Here is a 23,479-nt window from a genome sequence, read left to right as displayed (position 1 = left end):
GGTCCACCTTCTTCCAAGGGCACAAGTCGCCCTGACAACACTAGCTCTTCTGTGCACCTCGTGCCAAAACTAAGAATTTAAAAGTCAACACCTTAGGTGAACGTGACCATAACAAACCTGCAGAGCAGAGGCAGTGAAGTGCCTTGCAGGCAAAATGCTACCCTTTGTGAGGGAGAATGTAGAACTTGAATTTCTTATTCCCAGGAACAATAATAACTGATCTGCTTTTCTCTCAATGGATGAAGGAGGCTGTGCCCTACAACCTGAAATACTGATGTTCAGTCTCATGCTTCTCTCCACTCACCCTTCACTCTTGAAAAAGTAGTGTAATTCTGTTACAATCTGGAAGTTGGTGTCTTGAATGTTGACAGGGAAGATGTCTTTTGTAGCCCAGTTCCTTGAAGCCCATCCCGATTTTATGGCCCTTTGTTAAAGGTGTGACCACGTAAATACTGCATACATGAGTGGAGTGGAGTTTCTAACCAGCCAGCAGGTAGTGAGATTACAATTTGGGGGATTTTTGTTACTGTATGAGAAGAACTGGTGCTCATTTATAATTCTGAGTATTCAGTGCTGTATTCACAAACTATTAGAGCTGGAAGGATCACAGAGATGATATTATCCAGCTCCCTTGTACAAGGGGAAACTGAAGCCCTTGGATGGTACCTGGTTTGCCCAAGATCACAAAGCTGGTTTGTGGCAGCTCTGGGACAGGAACCCAATTCTTCTCCTTTCCAGTCTGTTTTCTGACACGGCACAGTGCTGGCTTTGTTCTGAACTGTTCATTTAATTTTTCTTTAAATTGAATTTTCCCTACTTCCCGTATGCAACCAAATTTTTGCAAGCAACAGGACAGTAAGGCAACTTGCTACTGAACTTTTTAGCAAATGACTCATTTCCCTAAATCACTTCTTGTGAGGCAGTGTGTCCTCTGCAACTTCACCAAGAGGAAAATGTGTCCATTCAGAGGCATGTCTGACTTTCCTCCTGCGAGGTAATCACATAATGAAAGGTTCTTTCATAATGTCCCTGTACAAGAGGCAGAGATAAAACCAGCTTTGAGGGATGTAAGTCGAGACCCTTAAGGAGTGAGCGGTCCATGCAACCTTATCTCACAACTTCCTGACTGGTCTGTGTCTAGGTTTCCAGCTGGATGTTTTGCTGATGTTGAGCTTTTGCTTGATACATTTTGTTGGTCCTCTTTCCATGGGATATCGGATACCCAGTGCCTACTGATTTTTTTTTTAAACAACTTCCTCTACCTCGAGTATCAATTCATATATTTATATATTTCCCCTAATATCGCTAAAAAGAAGCTTTTCGGGTAGATTGTCAAGCTGCTTTCTCCTTCCTAGTAATTACTGCCACAGAAATCACCTGTATAACAGTAATTATCGTTGGTTTTTTTTTAAATACCAAAAAAATTACAACAGAAACTTTATTTTCTGTTGTAATTTGCATAATGTATGTGGCTAACTAGGTTTATACATTCCCTCAGTATCTTTTGTTACTGTTTTAGATTTTCTGCAATGGATGACAAAATGGGATGTATGTGTATTAACATTCATAAGTCTTAAAGAAATTGCCTTTTGTATTTTCTTTGCCAAGGTTTATTTTTTAGAAATTAAAAATAAGCATTCATTGAATTCTACTGAATGCAGGCACCATTTTTGAGCTGTCAGATGAAGTTAAGGACATCATTTAGTCACCTATTTATGGACTCTTACAATAAGGGTGTTGTGGGAACATAAAGAAACACAGTATGTGGCTCTCTGACCTCAAAGGGCTTAGAAATATAATAGGAGATACAAGACAAAATTCATTTTAAAAAGTCAGCCTAAGGGACAACAGTTCAAATGGCACATGGTTAAGAATTTACTAGAAAGCAAAGAATAAACATTCCAGTAAGATGTCTGAAGACCAGAAAACTATTATCTTTGTTGTTATTATGTAGGAGAACAATGTTTAGACTTTGAAGAGATCCCAGGTGTTAGTAAGACATCACAATAGTAGAGAATGTACCATTTAAAACATTAATTATCTTACTGAGGTGTAAACTTTTGTAAACTGTTCCATTTAACGAAAGTGGAATTAGAAACTCCTAACTATTGACATTCCTAAGGTTCTAAGAAGTGGCTGTGCCTGAAAGTCAAACTTTAAATTAAGGTGTAGGATTAAGTCTTAACTACTTGATGATACAAAATAAAACCAAAAATGGACATTTAGTGTTTGCTACTCTGTGCCAGGTACTGTGCTAAATGCTTATATGTGTAATCTCATTTTTTCCATCAGAATAATCCTGTGAAGTAGGTTCTGCTTTTATCCCCATTTCACAGATGAGGGGCCTGTGTTAACTTCATTAGCTCGTGTTAGTAACGAGGCCAAGTAGGGCCTCAACCCTCAAGAACTCAACCCTCTCAGCTCCAGAGTCTCAGATCACAACCACTGCACAATGTTCTTTGTAGAAACGTCCCACCAATGCTTAAGTCCCTTTGGGCTCACCTAATTTATAATGAGTGGGGTTAGCTTTGATTTTTCTACTGTATTCCTATCTACTGTATAGATGAAGGACAAATAAAAAACACACTTACTTTTGTCCTTTGTGAGTTTTATGCTCTACATGAGCGTTTCACTCCCTTAAGTAGTCTGCTGGTGAATTATAGGTGCCCAGAGACATGATATGCAGCAGTCTTACCCTGTAGAAATTTACACCCTGTAAATACATAAAGCATATTAATTTGCTATAGAAGTAGGTTTTATGAAAAGTTAGGACCAGGAGCTGCTAAACTTAAAAAGACAACGACTAGAATTTAATTTTAAGACTAGAAATCAGTGTCCCCCCTTTTTTTCTTTTGCATTTTTATCTTAATTCCGTTTCAAAAACCTTGAATGTTATTTATTAAGAAAATATTTTGTAAGGACATAATCCATGTTAAAAGAAAGCTTTTGTGAACTGTAAAGAGGACCTCAGTGGCATATAACAGAAAGACAATTGGGTTGGAATTTTCAGAGGACTTTTTCATTTTTAAAATTAAAAGATTCTGTTTCTGATTCTGACTGTTGTCATTAATTTCTGAGTTGTTTGCATCAGCTCTGTTCCCTGTAGTCTGATTTTCCAGTGGAAGGGTATCAGCATGGCGCTTTTTCCGTCCTGCTGTTTGTAGACCACACTATCCAGCTAACTTCTCTCACTTTTGGTAAGGGGATACATCCCTACCTTGCAACTCTGTCTTCCACTGTTTTCTAGCATAAAACCTCCAGGCCATTCAGCCAGGTTTGCTAACCCTGTCCTATATAGTCTATGTTCTTTCATATGAAAAGACCCAGTAAAATGTCTGGCAGGTAGCAGGTACTCAATAAGTGTTTATTCATTCATTCTAGCCACCCAGCCTCTTTCCATGTTAGTTATTCTCTTCCATTTTGGCCCACCCAAGTATATCCTGTTTCAGGTCTGGACATGAAGCTTCTTCTAATAATTTATTCTAGTACAGAGGGATCTTTCATTTCTTAGAGCTGTTAAGCTTCTAATGGGTACCACCCAGCATATTGATTTTTCTCTGAACCGAAAACACCTTGGGGACAGACAATCTTGTTTTGTTCTTCCTTATCTACCCTAGCACTAAGCTGCTAAGCGTTTGACAGTGCTAAAGAAATACTTTCTGTCTGATTAACAAGTTTTATACTCTTTAAAGGGAAAAATTCATAAGCCTGGGTATTACCTGGGTGGGTTTGTTGGGAAATTAAATACAAAATAACACAAGGAAAAACTGTCTGCCTTTCACTTGTGTCTTAGAACCTCATTCTTTTTTCTGAGGCCAGGATTACCTAGAGTTCAGATCCACCCTTGAGAAGACTAGCCACTGGTCACACTTCTGAGGTGTTTGATTTTATTTTATGCTGTTTGGTTTAGGCCCCTTTGATGGGAGTTAGGATACAGGAAGCAATGAAAAGAGGATCTTTGCTTAAGAACTAGAATGTGGTAAAGACAAGCACTTTACCTGCAACATTTATGTTTTCCTGAAGTATGTTTTAATATCTATAATATTTTCCAAAAAATTAAGGAAATTAGAGAGACTCCATCTCTGTGACTTCATGTTTTGTTTTGTTTTCTGTATATTCTGTGGCCTAAAACCTTAGAAATTTTCTTTTATTCCTTGAATAATAGAAATGATGGTCATGGAAGTTAACTAACGGGTGTTTTTCTGGTGCCGGTTTTTTGGCATTATTGAGCTTCCGGTCTATCTTGGCAGTTAATTTCAGAGTTAAGGCTTGATAATTACAATAGGTTCATAATACACTCTGAAATTACCATATTGAAGATAAAATGATAAGACTTACCCTAACTGTCACTTTTGACAACTAAAAGTATGTGGCCTTTAAGAAATGTTAAAAATTCGGAGTATCATCAGATCTTTACCTGAAAACTTTAGGTAAGTTTTCTGGTAACTTTAGCTGAAGAACATGACATGCCACTTTTTGGGATTTTAAAGTGTTAGAATTTAAAATTTTCTATGATGTACTGTTTTTTTGGTTCTTTGTTGGTTTTATATCTGATTCTTATTTCTCTAAATATATCGCTCATTGTCTTTATGATCAGATATATTTTGAGTATGGAGTATGTCTTTATTTTTCTTCTATTTGGAAACCCAGACAAAGCTCATATTGAACTGAACTGGATGATACGTTATGAGCCTGTTCTGAGCTCCCATATTTATTGACTCATTTTAATTCACAACCTGTGAGGCAAGTACTGTTATCCCTACTTTATAGATAAGGAAACTAATATACTTGCCGATGGCCACCTGTTTAACTACTCTTTGCCCTGTTTGTCATCTCTAATGTGTTCAGAACACTAATCTAGGCACTGCTCTGAGGTACAAGGTGTTTCTAGGTAAGCTTACCTAAAATCGTGGCTCAGCTTGCCTTTTCACCATACTGTGATCTGCTGGGGAGACCTGAGTCAAGAGATAGGCGATTATAGCTTTGATCCTCAGTTAGATGCAAAATCTGGATTTTTCTAAAGCCTACAGCCTCCAACTCTTAGTGGTATAGAAGTACAGTCAGCCCGACCAATTTAACGGTAATTCTGTATAAAACCTCATCAACAGCTAACGGTCAGTCATGTCTTCTTTAAAATAAATTCTCATATTTGTTACTTGTCAAACTTTGCATGCAGAAAGGCAACATATAGGAAAGCAGGTAGCATTTCAGGACATTCCATGGTTCCGACTCAAAGTGATGCCTGTCAATTTTCAGGCAGCCTTTGCACTATATCTTGCCATTAACGTTTGTATATCTCTGAAAGGTAATTATTGGGAGTTGTTTAATGGGTTGGAGTTTCGTTTTGGGAAGATGAAAAAGTTCTGTAGACGGATGGTGGTGATGGCTGTACAACAATGTGAATATACTGAGTGCCACTGAACTGTACCCTTAAAGATGGTTAAAATGGTGAATTTTATTATGTCTATTATAACCACAACAGAATAACATTTTTTAAGAAGGAGAAAAAGATAATTATTTCACCTATGCCTAGGTGTGTGAGGGTTGTCACCTTGTGTAATTTGCTGTTGGTGTGTTGAATGGTTTGTGCTAACAAAGAACATAGGGAGGTTTGTGAAGCTGGCATAGGGAGGCAATTCTAATGTAGCAGTTAGACATTGCCAACTGGTTCCAAACTGCCTGGGTTTATGTACTGGTTCTATTCATACCACTTCCTTGCTGTGTGACCTTGATTAAGTTACTTGGCCTTTCTGGGCCTCACTTTCCCCATTGTAAAGTAGAAATAATAGAACTTATTTCACGGACTTATTGTATGGATTAAATGTGGTATAAAAATGCTTCAAATACTACCTATCACATAGTGAATGCTATGTGTGGACATCTAGACCTGAGTTCTAAATGATATTACTGACATAAATATACTTATAAATGTAAGATTAAATGAAACACTTATTTTTAATTTTGTTTTAAAGGTGAAAGAAATAGGAGATCACTTTAAACAACACCTTTTACAGTCCCGGCACAGAGGAGCATTTGAACTGGCTTACACTGGCTTTGTGAAACTCACTGAAATACTAAACAGGTAAAATAAAACAAATAATCCTTTTGTGTACATTTTTAAAAGCCTAATGTACCAACCATGTGCTTGAAGTAGAAGTTAGTTGTGTCTTTTAGAATTTAGATGTTTAAAAGAGCAAGACTTAGTTGGCTTCAGAACTCTTAGAAGAAATTGTTTTCTTAGGTTTCATTGTATGATTTACTGCAGACGATTGAGTGAAATCTCCACACTAAGTTGCTCTCTCATTGAAAGGTGATTTGAAGCAAACTCAAAGATTTTGCTAAAAATAGCTTTGAAGTTACCATTTCTTTTCTTTGAATGAAATGACTATTGTTTCTGTTTGAAAATTACTTGGCATTCCTTTAGTTTTTTGGATGTGTGTATTACAGACAAACACTTAAGGATTTTGTGGGGTTTTATTTCATAGTTTTATCTTACAGAAAAATTTAAAAGACAGTAAATAGAACAAAACATATAATAGATTTTTTTCCCCCTTGCTTGGAAAAATAGGTAGATTTCATATATTTAGGCAAATGTATTTTTTTAAAATTTTTTTTTTACATTCTAGGTGCTGATAATTTCATTCATTCATATACTAGATTTCCTCCAAAGAGCTTCTGAGGAAACCTTAAATTACTTAATGACTAAGTGTTCATGGCAAGTGTTCTCTAAATAAAAGGTAGTATTTTCCAGGAAAACATTTCCATTGCCTGGAAACTTTTTGAAATGAAGCAGAGTTCTGCCAGCCTTGTAGCCTCAGCAAACATTTTATTTTGAGCTGTTAAGACATCCACTCCTTGAATATTTTTGAAGCATTTTTTTCACACTCCTGGGAAAAACATTTATAAAACATTTTGGCAGTTATGGGCTGCACAGAATATCTTTAAATGATGCATTAAAAAGTGTTCCTGACATTAAACTACTGATCTTAAAAATATTTTGTTATCTTTTCAACACTTTCCTTCCAATGTAGACATGATTTAGGAATATGTTTTTCTCTTAACACAACACATTTCACTCCCTTCAAATCTATTAACAAATATATATTGAACACTAGTTGTGTGCTTAATACTGTGCTTGGTTTGGAGGATATAATACTTCTTTATAAGACAGGGTTCCTCTTCTCAAAGAGCTTATGGTTTAGTTTGGAAATAAGCAGGGATGAAATTCAAAATATTTAACAAATGGTATGTCATGGGCACTGACTGTTTTAGAAAGACACTGGCTATAAGCATCCAGCATCACTACATGGACGGATGTGGATGTGTGTTAACTGAGTATAAGCCTGGAAAGTGAGACTAACACATTTGAACAAGATAAACAATCCAATATAATTGTCAATATTTGGGTGAAATTTACAAATTCTGTAGGAATATCAGAGAGAGAAAGCAACAGGGATAGGCTGATAGAGCTTAATGGAGGAGGTGAAATTTGTGTTAATGCGTAAGTAAGGTTTAAGTAGAAAGGAGGAAACTTTGTGAGCAAATGTTCAGAGGCTAGCATCAGCATGGCATATTGTTAGGTGAATAAATAAGCTGGACTTACGGTGGTGGTGGTGGTGGAGTTGACTAGGCAATACCGTACGAGTGGTTAGCCGAATTATGGATACCTAGAAAGTAGGTTTGCTGTAGTAGGGATTGAGGGAGGCATTGAAGACTTTTTTGACCTGAAATAGATAATAGGAGAGGAGGGATTGTAGAAGAAACAAAGAGCAGTAGTTTATGACACAAACACTTCTCTTTATATCCATTCCGTTTGTTGATAATGAGATTGTAGGAAAGTGAATCTCCTTAGAATCAGATCTCTTCATCTCTATAGTAAGGAAAAGAATATTTGGTCTATTGACAGATCTCTCTGGCTTTTGTTGTATGGATCAAGTAAAATAGATATTTATGAAGATCGTTTTGCATTATAAAACATTCTATTTTGCATTATAAACATTCTAAAATATTATGAAATTGATGTTGGTTGTATAAACGTAGTTTTTCCGTTGAAAGTGTTAGGTTAGATAGATTATAATGACAGATTGAAGTGAGGAGAATCTGGAATTAATTATAATGATCTAGATTTGAGGTGATAGGAGCTTCCTCTGTGATGATGGCTCTGGGAATGGAGGGAAAGAGGTGGTGTCTCATTATTCAGCCTCACACAGTAATAGCTCCACACATGACATATTGGATGCTTAGAAGGAAAGCTATGGACATATTTCATGATTTTATGTTTCAGGGATTAAAGAATGCTCAACTGGGTGATTCTTCTCCTCAGGGTATTTACTGATTTCAGTTGGTGGCTTTCAATTGGCAGGTGAGCTGGTCAGGAGGGTCCCAGATAGCTGTATTCACATTTATGGCACCTTGGTAGGATAGCCGGAAGACTGGGCCTAGTTGGGACTACATGTGGCCTCTCAGCATGGCAGTCTTAGGGTAATTGAAATTCTTATATGGCAGCGTGCATCCCCCAGAAAGAGTATTCCAAGAGAACCAGGCAGAAGCTGCATGGTTTATTCTGGCCTAGGCCCGGAAGTCTTATGGCATTGCTTCAGTCACATTCTTTTGTTAATTAGTTAGTCTTAAGTCCAGTCCAGATGAAGGGGAGAGGAATTAGACTCCACTGTTTGATGGCAAAGTGGCAAGATCATATTGTAGAAATACATGTGGGATGGGAGATATTATGGTGACCATCTTTGAAAAATTCAGTCAGGTACGTGAACCAACTGAATGTGAGTGATGGAGGTCACCAGGGAGTCCACAGTTGTTCCTGTGGTTTAATTCTTGGTGACCAGAAAAATGGGATTGATATTAGCTAAGGCGAGGAAATGGAAAGAAGGAATTAATTTAATAAAAATGAACACATTTGTTTGGTATGTGTTGAGTGTGAGATGATGATGGCATATCTTGGTAGAAATATTAATATTTAATATTGGAGATAGGGGATTGGTTTGCGTGATACAGAGTAGTAGCAAGGCCCAGTGCTTGGTGTCTCAGCCGCTCCAAATCTGCTTTAAAGATCAACTCGTGGCCTTCACTACTGGCTTTTAGCCAACCTGTTGTGAGTTCTCAACTATTGCTTCCATACCAAGTGGTTCTTGATCCCCTTGCCGACATTTTAGGTCTGCTGAACAGAATGTTTTACAAAGAACATCTTTACAGTGTGTGTGGCTTCCTTTTGTTTGGTTTTTATTTTAAAAAGAAAATGTATTTCTTTTGGATCCTTTTGAAAGCTTTTTATAAGCTCTTAAGTTACGGGAAAATTATTTAGGCATATAACATTTTAAAAGTTTGCAAAAAGAAATGTGGGCATTCATGAAAATCCACTGAAATGGAGGCCAGCTGCCGGCCACCTCTTGAACTACAGCTGTGTTAAGGAAGGAAGCATGTTAAGAGATTAATGGATACATAACTGAAGAGTTAAACATGAGCCACATTGTTTGAATTGGATGTAAACTGACTTCACTATTAAACAATCTATTAAACAATTCACTATTGAACTAATTAAATTATTCGCTATTAAATAATCATCTAGAAATAAATAGGAATGGGAAATACTATTCTTTTTCTGGGAATTATTTTGAAAGTAACAGTTGCACGGGCACACACAGAAACAATATGTTGAGTTAATTTTCTAGAATCTGCTTTCTGTTTAGAACTTGATGAAATATTCATCTCTTAAATAAAAACATAATTACCTACCAATGCATAATTACCTGCCTGAGTATTTGATTGGATGGTTAAGTGCATTAAGTTTCTGATGAAATTCATGCTTGCTTGTTTATTCTCTATGACCTTTGTATTTTAGTTGTTCTTTCAATGAAAATGAACAGAATCCTAAACTAAGGTGTTAAGCCAGGGAATCTAGTGTTCATTTGTCAAACTATAAATTAAAAGCTTAACTACAAAGGGACTACATTACTGGCTATAATTCTAAATCTAGAAGGGAGGTTCGTTAGAACTTGATATTGTCTTATTCTTCATATATTTGAATTGCTCTGCTTTTCGAAATGTAGCTTAACCTACAAATATTTATTGCAATAATTATAATCATTTTCATATTATTGGCCTGAAAAAAATGAACTACTAACATTTAACAGTGTTTCTCATTAAATGCTGGTTCTGACTCATGGACATCAACAATTATGGAGGACAGAAGTAATTTAAATATGTATTTAAACTTGCATCAGTTAATTATAGCTACTATAATTCAAATTCAACAGGAAACTTCTTATGAACAACTGAAATATAATGAAAAAATAATTTCCTCTACCTTTACTGGAGAATGAAAGACCAAGTCTCTAAAGAATATGCAATAGAGCAAGAAATAAATATGGAATGGAATGTATGAGATTTTGGAATATGTCATTCAATTCTAAATGAAAAAATGTAAAATCTTCTCTGAATCTTTATTCTCATCTCCTTTGGCAAATGTGACTAAGACACTTTTTATTTCTAAGTGTCATATGAATTTTATTTGAAATTTTAATAATTAAAGAATAACTAAATTATGATCCACTCCGGGAAGCCATGTTAATTCTTTATAGACAGAGAAAATTCTTTAAATTTTCCATCTCTAGGTATAGTAGATTTAAAGGATGTGGGGAAAACTAGGATGTCTTAATGTTTAAATTCTAAATCTTTGTTTTGGTTTGTGACCCCTGGATTTGTACTTTTAAGACCACTCCATAGTTGAGTCAGATATTACCTTCTTTCTGGAACTTTGAATACTCGTTTTTAAAGTTCTCAGAATCATACTGAGTCATTTAGACACCAGAACAGAGGAATCTTGTTTTCAGAGACTAACGTGTGTCTCAGCTTTGTTAGTAAAGTCCTAGTGTTTTTAATATTATTTGTATTTCTCCTTGATCTCAGGGCATGGTTATATTAAATATTAAAAGAACCTGGTACATCCTTCTAACCACTTCTTTAAATCCACTATATTTTGCCCTTCCTTTCATGACCTTCTGATTAGTAATTCAATTTAGATTCAGTCATCGTTATTATTGCCGGTGCCTGTAGCTGAGCCTGCAGTAAACCTCAACCATATTTGAAGGTGAGGGAGACTGAGATGGCTTCTGCTGATATGTAGCTTTCTCAGTGGATCGCATTTGGGCAAATCATTTTTCAGGCTTAAAACTTCTCCATGCTTCAGAGTTATGTTCTTTTTTTAAAATGTGTGTGCACATGTACACAACCTTCCTACACATCTGTCAGTTTAGTTTAATTGCAATAATAAACATGAATTTTGAAATAATAAACAATACTTGACCAAAGAATAAATGTAGTGGAGAATTTAGCTTAAGAAATAATTGGAGAGTGGGAAAATCTCTAAGGTAGGAAAAATAACCATACTCAATGAGTTTGAGGAAATGAAGGTAACATTTCTTAATTAACAACAGGAATATAACTAATCAGAACGCCACAAAAAATAGCTCTGTGTTACCATACTTAGGTGAATGGATGAAGCCATTGGAAAGACACTTTGTTAGTCAGGGTACCTGATTTATTGGCACAAAATAGTCTAATGACCAATTAGTTGGGTATACAGCATATGTAATTTGATTTCAGTCTGTGGGTTTTATGCTTATCTTAGAATACTTATCCACAAAGAGTGAGATAGCCTTGTGGATAGAAATTGAACTAATCTGTTTATGGAACAATAATTTGCTCCAGTGATCTGCTCAAGACAACACAAGGGCCTAAACATCAGCTATGGTCTGGTCTGTCCATTTCAGTTACTTTTAATAGGGCCTCTTTTCTGTCAGCCTTTTTTTTTTTTTTTTACATTTCTACTACTACTTGACTGTGATGAACAGGAAAATTAGAGTGGTCTGGTTCCTCCCCCACCTTTACCCTTAACCACCACCGCCCTGGGAGTGTAGAGGAAAGAATATGAGGTATGAATTAGCGCTGAGTTCCACCTACCAACTTTTTTGACACTAGGAAAGCCATTTAACTTCTCTGGGCTGCTGTGTCCTCTTTGATAAAATAAAGAGTTCTGCTTTCCAAGGCCACTCTCAGCTCAGCTTTCTGTTCATTATACAGTGCTGCTTTCTAGTTTCTCACTAGGAAAGTCTGGGGATTTGGGCTATGAAAGATTGAGGGAAATTGGATACATTTTTAGTAAACTTCCTTTAGAACTGGTAAACTGATCTCTTAGGAGTATTTTGTGGATTAATAACATTTAGTGAGAGTTGTTTATGAAGAACCTTGAATCCCTTGTAAGAAAGTTACAGTTTTTATGATGTACTCAGAGACTAAAGACGGTGTGTATTTGGAATTAATTTGACATGGGAGTGAAATAAAACAAAAGAGCCTTCAGACAAAGGATGTCTGCTCTTTTAGTGGAGAGGCGCTTGCTCACAAAAGCCGGCCTGGAATTCCCCAAGGCTGTGGCTGGTGACTGCATAGAATTGGCACAAAGAACCAAGTACTGCTTTACTCAGGAACCTTTCCCTTTTCCTCGCTGACCCCTGGATTGTGTGATGAGGAACCAAAATAAACAATCCAAGTGTGTCGCATTGTTCTTGGGAACCTTGCGTGGTTCCATTTTTACTTATCAATTCCTTCAATATGATAAACACCAGCAACTCTGGAGTTTTGAAATCACTTCCTTATAAAGTAATCTTTCCTTGTTGGGAGTAAACAGAAGGTTCATTGATGAGTCAACTCTAGATTAAGCTATTGTGTTTTTATAGGCACAGTGACTTCACCATGGCAAAGCCTTAAAGTTCCAGCCCTCCTTTTCTACACCTGGTTTTGCAATTACCTGCCTAACGGAAGGTACAGGGACGAGTGCAGCTGCTGGCACCAACCCTAGTTGGTCCTTATTTAATCACTCAACAAAAGGTTTCTTGAACATCTACTGTGTGCAAGATGCAGTGTTAGAAACACTGTTTGGCCATTGAGAGGATGGTGTGGTGGTAGGCCGAGGTTGCTGTGAACCTAGAGACAGTTATTAGGGTCTATATTTGAAACTAACTAGATCTAAGAGAGTCGTGTGAAGGCCTGAACAAGGAGGTAAGGCTTGTGGGGGGCCATGAGGAGGTGCTTTGGGGACATTCTCATCAGCAGCTTCAGGTACTTACAGAATTTAGGGTGATTGCTTTCTCTATTTGTAACATTAACCCAGGTAATAATATCTCATTGAATTTCAAAGCATTTTAATAATAGTTTTTATTTGTATTCTTAGGTACTGAGAAATCAAGTGATTTGTCTACAGCCACATAAGTAGTTGGTGAAAGAGCCAGCACTGGAATCCAATTTGTTTTGGAACTTGATAGTGCTTCAGAGATTTGCAGTTCAACAAAAGTTTATTATCACCTGCTTTGTATAGGGATTTGTGATAGGTAGGCAGTATAGAGGATGAAATATTGGTAAAACATGGTTCTTGTTCTTAGAGGAACTTCCAGTCCAGCATTTTAATTTTGGAGATTAGAGAAATAAATTAGGTAATTTATAAGGCAGAAATGAAAGACCAAGAAAAAGTTCTGCTTACTGAGCTGTCTATCCCAGGGAATGGGAAGAATAACTAATGCCATTAACAGAAAAGGCAAAAAGAAGAGCCTGCTGGCAGGCAGGATAATACTTTAGACATGTTGAGTTTGAGGTGGTGTTGGGCGGCTGCCCAGAGAAATATCGGACAGTTGGAAATACAGGTCAAGAGATTGGGAGAGGGGTCAGTTTCAGAGACAGGGTAACCTGGGACTGCCCCAGTTTTTAACACTGGGTTCTGGAAACCCCTCTGTCCCAGACAGACAGGGACAGTTAGTTATTCTTGCTGGAGGTATGTATTTGAGAGTTACCCATACAGAGGAAGTGGTTGAAGCTGCAGGCCTGGAGAAGGTCTTCCAAAGAGCCTTAAGAAAGAGGGGAAAAGGTTAGTTATAACCTTGGATTAAATATTGTATTTGTTAAAATTTAGAGGTATTGGTCATTTGAAACATAGTTTCCACCCCATGTTGACAACTGTACAAACCTCAGTTAACATTCTATATAAACATGAACCCTATACTGGGTTTTGAATCCTATATTTGGTTTTGTTCTTGAATCGGGGGGAAAAAATTATCTCTTGAGGTAGCATTTAGGTGAAGGGAGTTGATTTTGATAGGTTACTTGGGGATTTCAGTAGAAACTGTCTTCCTCTAAGTGCTATGACCTTGGTATGTGGGGATTCTGAATGTGTTTATACCTGTTTAAGGAAGCTAAGGAGCTGACTCACCTGCTGGCTGTAATGGTGGCACCTCTTGTCATTGGAAAGCACTTTTGTTTATACTTTCTTTTCTAGTTACTATACCCTCTTTGTCAACCTGGGCTTTTTGAATGATGCATTTAATGGAGTCGGTAAGTTACAGGTCATTCATTTATTCAACAGATATTTCTTGAGCTCCCTGTTCAGGCCCTGTTCTAGGTACTGGGACTAGAGAAGTGGGTAGGACAGAGTGTGTCCCTGATACCATGGAGTTTATATTTTAAAGGACATCTAGAAAATAATAAGAACCTATCAGATACCAATATGTTTTTTGATGTTATAAAGTTTGGTGGTAAGGAGAAGTCTCTCTTTCCTCTTTACACTAAAGTAAATCAAGGCTTGAATCACAAGAAGCAGCAGCTTTCTGAGGAAAAACTTTCCAAGCAATGGGATCAGCCAATACACAAGCCCTTGGATGTATTTAAAGAACAGAATGGTGTAAGATGAAGTTGAATGAGGTGTCCAAACATGGAGAGCTTTGTGAGCCAGGATAAGGAATTTAGATTTTGTGCTCCCTGGAAATCTTTTTTTTTTTTTTTTTTTCTGAGAGTCTCCAACCAAATAGATATAAAAATGAAAGGTATCCTGGAAATTGTACAGACATTAATATGCATGGACCCTAGTAAGTAGCTTTAAGATTAGCAACAAGTAAAGTACATAGATGTGTTACAGAGTCGCATAGAAGAGGGAGAAGGGCTGGATAGGACAAATGAGAAACTATTAGATATGAATCTGTAACATAAACGGAGGTCAAGTTTCTGTTCTCAGAAAGTATACCGTCTCTCCAAGCTGTTCTATCCTCCTCCTGACTCTTTTCCTGCCTGTACTTGGAATCTTAGATCCGTTTGTTCAGTATCGTCAGTAGGTGATTTTAGGCTAGTGCATAGAATAGTTAAAGCATATAGCTTCTGAAGGAAACACCTTTTTTTTTACAATTGTGGATCATTTTTCTCTTTGAAACCTAAAGGGTATGCTGCTCCAGGTATAAGTAAGTAGCCCTGCCCCCCACAAGCTCAAAGTCAACAGTCTGACTTGATTTTTATGTTATAGGCAGTTGAAGCTTTGCTTAGCAAAACCTTAGGCTTGGGTGAATAAGAAAAGTGGAATTCCTCATAACAATATTAATATGGCAGAGATTTGGAGGAGATTCTAAAATTATCACATTATCTTCTACTTTCCCTGAAAGCCTCACTCCTTTTCATTCTTTTAAAAATGTACATAGGTACATGTTTTTCAGTTTCTTCTGTTTTCATCTGTATGAAGGAATAAAACCCTTATCTTTGTATTGTGCATCAGAACAGTACTAATTATTCCCCCACTTGGTTGCCTGTGTATCATTTACTCTGATATGTGATATGCAGTGTTTTAGGAATCTAAGTGTGTCATTCTGAATAGCCAGGCTAAGAGCTTGTTATTTTTGAAATTATTGTTTATAGCTGTTTTCAGTCAGATGACGATGGTGATGACTGATGATCTTGAGCTTGAGTAAACATATCATTTACTTTATATCAAGGTTAGAGACACATTCTGATTTTGTCCCCAAAATAAACTTTTGTTGTTGTTGTTGCATTATTCAGAATCATTTTAATGATTAGCAAATGAAAAATAAGGAAAGAGAAAAAAGGAACCATGGTAAGGTAAAAGTTTATTAACAACCAATCAGTATATACTAGCTTTGTTTTTATTGATATTTATTTTTCTCAACCCGGTAACTTATTTATTAGAATGAATTTTCCTTTGGGGTTGCTCTTAAACCTGACAAAATGGAAGTCTGTGTTTATGGGAAAGGAAAAGGGTGTTTTTCCCTCTTGTGCTACAAGCCTTCAGTGGTAACAGCATGGTAAATTTACTGTTTGGGAAATGAAGATATGGGCAGAGGCTTAAACTTGGTTGAAGTTACACATAACTAGTTTCCTAGCAATTGAGTCTTGATGATTTTCTGGGAATTTTGCTTCATATATTGGCTTTACGTGTACTTCACATTTAAAATGTGAAATCAGTAGCTTTGTGTTTGCAAGCAGTGAGGCATTCAGTTAAGTAAGAAAACAGTTTATTAAGAGTAATAAATGTCCCCAGTTGTCCACGGCAGCTGGAATACCTCCAAAATGAATGCGACACAGTTCACCTCACATCAGTCACAAGTAGGTTATCCGCTGGGTGGATTTTCTGTAGGATATTTTAATTCTCCAGCTAGCTTTCCATCCAAACCATCCAGTTTGTATAAAAACAACTTTAACCCCCATCCCGATGGTAAATATTCAGGGATTAAAATCAACCTGAAAGGTAAGCTAAGTAAAACATGATTAGGAAGCTTATTTCTTAAAAACACTATATTCTGGTGATACATTCCAAAGTCACAGGAGCATGCTTTTGACTTACGTGTAAACTGGAATTTTTATTCTACTGCTCCCTTCGTAGGGCACAGCATAGTGCCAAGCAACTACTGGGTACTTAATAGATCTTTTTTCCCAAATGAATGGATGAAATGCACTGAAGCAAATCATAGAAAGTTGATAGGGTCTGTATCATGAGCCAGATCAAGCCAAATGTGTAACTGAGCATTTAGGTCAGGCACCTTGAAGTAATGTCTTTTTATTAAGTGAAAGCTTTGGTGTCAATCTATATTTTAATTCTTTCCCTGTCACTTACGTAATAGCTGTACAACTTTAGGCAAATTATTTAACTTCTCTCTCTCCCTCTTTCTCTCATTTACTCGATTTGAAAAATGAGCGTGAAAGATTTGAACATACTGACAAGTAGAGCGAACACTGTCATCAACAGTTGTCTAGCTGGAGGAAGGGCATCCCAGGCAGAGAGAAAGTCAGGTGCCCGAGTCCTGAGAGGCGTGGAATTAGGGTATTTAAGGAATAGCAAATAAACCACTTGTGACTGGAGTGGAGTGAGTAAGGGAGGGAGTTGTAGAAGGTAAGCTCAGACAGGCACTGAGGACTAGGTAGTATAAGACATAGTAAGGACTTGGGCTTTTACTCTGAGAAAAATGGGGAGCCATGGGAAGGTCTGCGAACAAAGGAATATCATGATCTGGCGTTTTAAAAGGATTACTTTAACTTCTGTGTTGAGAAAAGCAGAAAGACCAGTGAGGAGGTTACAATATTATTATAATTCAAAAAAGAGATGGTGGTGGCTTGGAGAGTTGTGGAGAGAGTAATAAGTGACCTGAATCTGGATATAATTCGAAGGTATAATAGACAGGGTATGTTGACAGATTGGATTTGGTACTTGAGAGGAAGAATGACTCCAACGTGTTTAGCCTAAGATGTGTTATTCATATACTAGGATGGGAAAGACTGTGGGTGGAGTAGATTTTTTGAGGAAACCAGGAGTTTCGTTTCGGGCATGTTAAGTTTGAGATGTCTAGTAGACACCATACTGACACTGCTCTGGGTTTACTTGCTGAAGGAGGTCCTTTAGAATTTCTTTACGTGCAGGTCTCTGGGTGCAGACTTACTTACATACACATACATTCATACACAATATATCTATTTTGTATTTTTGTCTTTCTGTGTACTACTTTGGTACACTTCCCATAAAACTGTCTTCTAAGTCACTACTTCCCTAGAATTCACCTTATCTGTTATTTTACTGAAAGTACATTTTCATTTCTAGTATTTCCAATGTCTTTATTTTCATGTCCCTGTTCTTACTTCAGTACTGCCTGTTTTTCATAATTTCTTGCCCTTTTTAAATATGTTATTCCTTCATTGATCTCTTGAGTACTCTAAAGTTATTTTAAGGTCTTTCTTAGACTTCCATAAAATTAAGTTTCACGTGGAGTGAATTCGTGTTCTAATTATTGATTTTTTAGTTTGTCTTTCTTAATATAAAACTTATTTCTGTGTTTTGAATTTTGATTTGCTAGCTATGATTGGGAGTCTTTCTGACGATTCAATCATTCCTTCATCTCTCTGGGCTCATTCCTCTCTATCAAGGAACTAGATCAGACAGTGGCATTTTGGGTCTCCCCATCTACAGAGATACTGGGGATATGACAGATCTGGTCACCAAATTAGAAGTCAGCCTGGTTCCAAGTCTCCCTGGGCCTATGGCTTTCCTACTGCTGCATCCCAAGGCAGCTCTGGCAGTAGCTCTTTCATGGGAGAGGAGGTTGCCGAAATTCCCCATTTCCTGGGAGTATGGTAAGTTACCCCACAACTGACTTCCTGCCATTACTGCCACTTCCAGAGCTATCACCCTGTAGATGTCTGGTTTTAGCACTCGCTGCTGTGCATTTCTAGTCTGTTTCACCCAGATAATTACCTTGTTTTTGAGCTCATTTGGTTTGGGAGTTCTCTTTGTATATTTTGGTTATTATTAATACGTGTTGTGTGTGTGGGAGTATATCTTGCCAAAATGGAAAACCACCTGTTTCATCTTTATCAGAAGTTCAGTTGAAATTCTTTAAAACCTGCTTTACTTACAATAATAGATAATAATTTTAGAAAGCAACTATTAAGAACTTATGAAAACACTTTGCAAGAATAAACTTATTTAATCTTCTCAACAACTTTCGTCTTATGCAAAAGGAAAGTGAGACATGGAGAGGTTTTGTGATGTCCTGGATCATACAGCTATTAGGTGGCAGAGCAAGGATTCTAAACTGAAGAACTTGGCTCCATTGTCTGTCCTCTAATCGCTGTGATATGTTCTCTCATCTGTTAGTTGGGGGAAATAATGCCTTCGCACAGATTTGTTTGTTGCAAAGTAAGGTAAAGTGTAAAAAGCCTAGTGTTGTAGCTGGTGTATAATAGGCATTTAATAAATGTTTGGTTCTCTTTCCTTAGTGGCAGGCAAATGTATTTTCAGTATGATAACTTAAAACTGGTGAGTAGATTTTGTTTAAAACATAACATATTTCACTTTACTAAAAAGGTTGGGAGTTCTATTATTGGATTGATGTGGGGCCAGGACTAGCCTGGGAGAGATGCAGAGGTAGGAAGCAAGGGAATCAGAGAAATAAGGTCCAATGGCAGAGTCCAAATTGGACACCAGACAATTGAAGTATTCTGCAGAAAAGTTGGTATGATCCTGGGGAATTCCAGAGCAGAACAAGAAGGTCTGGACTGGCTGGTAGGAGTTGGTGCCTTGAGCATTTCCCAGAGCTCCTGAGGTTCCTGGATCCTTGGCAGTGGGCACAGAAGGCTCTATTGAGGGCAGCTTGCCAGCCTTGACCTTGTTGAACATTCTTCTGGCCTTTGTTTTCAAATTCCCCAATTTAACAAGGAGCATTTAGTCTTAGCATGCAACACTCAAGGAAATAAATTGGCCTGGTGAACTGTTTATAGTTAATAATAACCAAGAATCTAAAGTAGGGAATTGCCTCTAGGGCAACTTAGGCTCTTTCCTCAGTCATCTCATCTACTTCCTCATCCCCACATATGTGGGCCTTCCACAGTTCTGCCTGCACGTCTTTCTAAGTGCAGCTCAGATCCTACCCCTTCCATGGCATTGTACTGGTCCCCTGTGCACCTTGTGCCTAGTAGTAGTTCTAAGTACATTAGAAGCTTCAAGAAAGGAAAGATCCTTGTGAGGTGCAATATTTGGAGAAAGTTTCACCAATTTATATGAATAGGGATAAGTGTGGAGAGCATAAGCAAACGCTTAGTTGGGAATATGGAGAGAGAGAGAGCGACAGACAGACAGAGAATGAATATGTATGTTAGTATGAGAACCTTACTAGAACAGAAAATGTGTATAGAAATTTGGGGGGGAAAATTAATATTGGATTCAAGTAGGAGAATTGGAGTTAGGTCATAGGAGACCTGTCAAGTTGGAAGATTTTATCAAGATGGAAAATGAGTTAGACTTGTTAACAGTCAAGAGCCATTGTGAGTTCAGGGAAGAAAGGGTGATGCATGGCGAGGTGGCCTGCTCTGATCCCAGACCTGCCTGCCTTCTCACATTGGTTGGTTTTGCCAGAACCTCTGTGTGCCAGCTCAGGGAGGCCCAGGAGAGGCTCACTGACACTGTCGAGGAGCATCACTGAGCTAGTGTTTGTGGTACTGGTATTTCAGTGCACGTGATAGGAAAATAGGCAATAGGAAATTCCCTTCATCTCCTGCAGTTCCTGTTCGCCCTTACATAGTGAATTCCTACAGACTTTACCTCAAACCACAGCATTACCTGTGAGCCAGTCCTCCATTACCAGGGGTCCTGTGGTAGGAAAGAAAATACAAGTAAATGAATTCCACATATAATCTTAGATCAAGTAGATTTTGCTTATATCAGCTCTATGACACCAACTTTTTTTTTTTTTTTTTTGAATGGGTAGATCGCAAAAAGATGACTTTCGCTTCAATTCTCTTTTTTTCTTTACCCTATTATGGAGTAAATTAACCTAATTATGCTTAAAAGACAGTGAAGAATGAGCAAAAGGAGGCAATAATCTATAACTGTATCACCAGCACTTAAATAACTGCTCTTAGGAGTTCGGATTTCAGTTTTTGGTTGGGCAAAAACTGTGTGAGGGTTATACCAACCTGGCAATGTTAGTAATAAACTAGAGAAATTATTCTGTGAAACACAAGGCATTTATCTTAAAATTTAAAAGATACAAATCCGTTCTACCGGCACTATTCAGTGGCAGGATATCTCAGAGGAAGTTCTCTGCTCCCAGGCGTGAGTCTCTGGGCTTCTTGCTTCAGAAGCACAGCAGCCAGTACCACGGGAAGGTGAAGAGCTTCCCCAAGGATGACCCCTCCAAGCCTGTCCACCTCCAGCATTCCTGGACTGCAAGGCTCGCATGACCCACATCGTGTGGGCGGTCGATAGGCCAGGATCTAAGGTGAACAAAAAGGAAGTTATGGGGTGGTTGGTTAGCTCAGTTGGTTAGAGTGTGGTGCTCTTAACAGGGTTGCCTGTTTATAGTTAATAATAACCAAGAATCTAAAGTAGGGAATTGCCTCTAGGGCAACTTAGGCTCTTTCCTCAGTCATCTCATCTACTTCCTCATCCCCACATATGTGGGCCTTCCACAACTCTGCCTGCACGTCTTTCTAAGTGCAGCTCAGATCCTACCCCTTCCATGGCATTGTACTGGTCCCCTGTGCACTTTCTGCCTAATAGTTCTAAGTACATTAGAAGCTTCAAGAAAGGAAAGATCCTTGTGAGGTGCAATATTTGGAGAAAGTTTCACCAATTTATATGAATAGGGATAAGTGTGGAGAGCATAAGCAAAGGCTTAGTTGGGAATATGAAAAGAGAGAGAGAGAGAGAGAGAGAGAGAGAGAGAGAGAGAGAATGAATATGTATGTTAGTATGAAAACCTTACTAGAACAGAAAATGTGTATAGAAATTTGGGGGGGAAAATTAAGATTGGATTCAAGTAGGAGAATTGGAGTTAGGTCATAGGAGACCTTTCAAGTTGGAAGATGTTATCAAGATGGAAAATGAGTTAGACTTGTTAACAGTCAAGAGCCATTGTGAGTTGAGGGAAGAAAGGGTGATGCCCACATGGGCCAACTCTCCAAGCCACCACCATCTTTTTTTTGAACCCCACATGGGCCACTATGAGCTGCACCCTCCACAACTAGACTGACTTGGAGCTGATGGGTCCTGGAAAACACACTTAAGTAAATAAAAGTTTTTTTTTAAAAAAAGGACGTTGTGGAGGCCGTGACCATTGTAGAGATGCCACCCATGGCGGTGGTGGGTATTGTGGGCTATGTGGAAACCCCTCATACCTTCATACCTTCAAGACCATCTTTGCTGAGCATATCAGCTATGAGTGCAAAATATTAAATGGAAATCTAAGAAGGAGGCCTTCACCAAGTACTGCAGGAAGTGGCAGGATGACGACGGCAAGAAGCAGCTGGAGAAGGACTTCAGCAGCGTGAGGAAGTACTGCCAAGTCATGCCCGTCATCACCCACACCCAGACGTGCCTGCTTCCTCTACGCCAGAGGAAGGCCCACCTCATGGAGATCCAGCTGAATGGAGGCACAGTGGGCGAAAAACTGGCCTGGGCCCGTGAGAAGCTAGAGCAGCAGGTCCCTGTGAACCAAGTGTTTGGACAGGATGAGATGATCGATGTCATCGGGGTGACCGAGGGCAAAGGTACAGAGGGGTCACCAGCCACTGGCACAGCAAGAAGCTGCCCTGCAAGACCCACCGAGGGCTGCAAGGGTGCCTGTATTGGGGCGTGGCCTCCTGCCCAGGTGGCCTTCTCTGTGGTCCAAGCTGGGCAGCAAGGCTACCGTCACCGCACTGGGATCAGCAAGAAGGTCTACAAGAGTGGCCAGGGCTACCTCATCAAGGACGGCAAACTGATGGAGAACAGTGCCTCCACCAATTATGACCTGGAGCGTCAACCCTCTAGATGGCTTTGTCCATTATGGGGAAGTGACCAATGACTTTGTCATGCTGAAAGGCTATGTGGTGGGAACCAAGAAGTGAGTGCTCACCTTCCACAAGTCCTTGCTGGTGCAGACCAAACAGCGGGCCCTGGAGAAGGTTGACCTTCATCAGTACCACCTCCAAGTTTGGCCATAGCCGCTTCCAGACTGTGGAGGAGGAGAAAGCATTCATGGGACCACTTGAGAAAGACTGAATTGCAAAGGAAGAAGGAGCTTAATATCAGAACAGATTGTGCAGCTGGTGGGATCTCAATAAAAATGATTTTCCAGTGGAGGGGATAGGGGGAAGATATAAATCCAATGATGGAAAGTGACTTCAATCCTTATAAATAAAGTGTGGGAGGATTATTTTTGTTATGGAAGTTTTCAAACATAAATATACAAATATATAAAACGTAAAAATTTCAAACATATATATAAAGTAGAATAGTATAATGAATCACTACCTATCACCCAGATTTCAGAGCTATCAAAGGTTTGTCATGCTCACTCCATCTGTCCCTTCCATTGTGGTTTGCTGAAGTGTTATAAAGTACATCCTCGATCTGTTGTTTTTACTCCTACATACTTCTGTATGCAACTCTTAAAAAATGTGGACACTTTTCTTCCATGTCCACAATGCCATTGGCACATCTTATAAATAATTCCTTGGTGTCATATAATTTCTAGTACATACAAGTATATAAATTCCTTCTGTTAATTTGAAAGTATCTTTTTTACACTTGTTTTGTTCGAGTTAGAATCTAAACGAGGTTCACACTTTGCATTTGGTTGTTATGCCTTTGAATCTCTTTTAATCTTGTCGTTCA

The 23,479-nt window shown here is 38.3% G+C and overlaps 1 protein-coding gene and 1 pseudogene across 2 annotated transcripts in view; both read left to right on the top strand.

Annotated features, from left to right (window-relative positions):
• Positions 1–23,479, top strand: part of THADA (THADA armadillo repeat containing) — a 292,405-nt gene that overhangs the window by 42,619 nt on the left and 226,307 nt on the right. For both annotated transcript variants that reach the window (XM_019748640.2, XM_074331930.1), the window contains exon 22: positions 5,973–6,082. In XM_019748640.2, coding sequence (XP_019604199.2) covers positions 5,973–6,082 — 110 coding nt within the window. The remainder of the gene's footprint in view (positions 1–5,972; positions 6,083–23,479) is intronic.
• LOC109456342 (large ribosomal subunit protein uL3) lies at positions 17,435–22,864 on the top strand (annotated as a pseudogene).

The sequence above is a fragment of the Rhinolophus sinicus genome, linkage group LG05 (assembly GCF_036562045.2).
Source record: "Rhinolophus sinicus isolate RSC01 linkage group LG05, ASM3656204v1, whole genome shotgun sequence".
Lineage (NCBI taxonomy): Eukaryota > Metazoa > Chordata > Mammalia > Chiroptera > Rhinolophidae > Rhinolophus > Rhinolophus sinicus.
The sequence above is the reverse complement of the archived record's forward strand: the minus strand, read 5'-3'. Positions and strand labels throughout refer to the sequence as shown.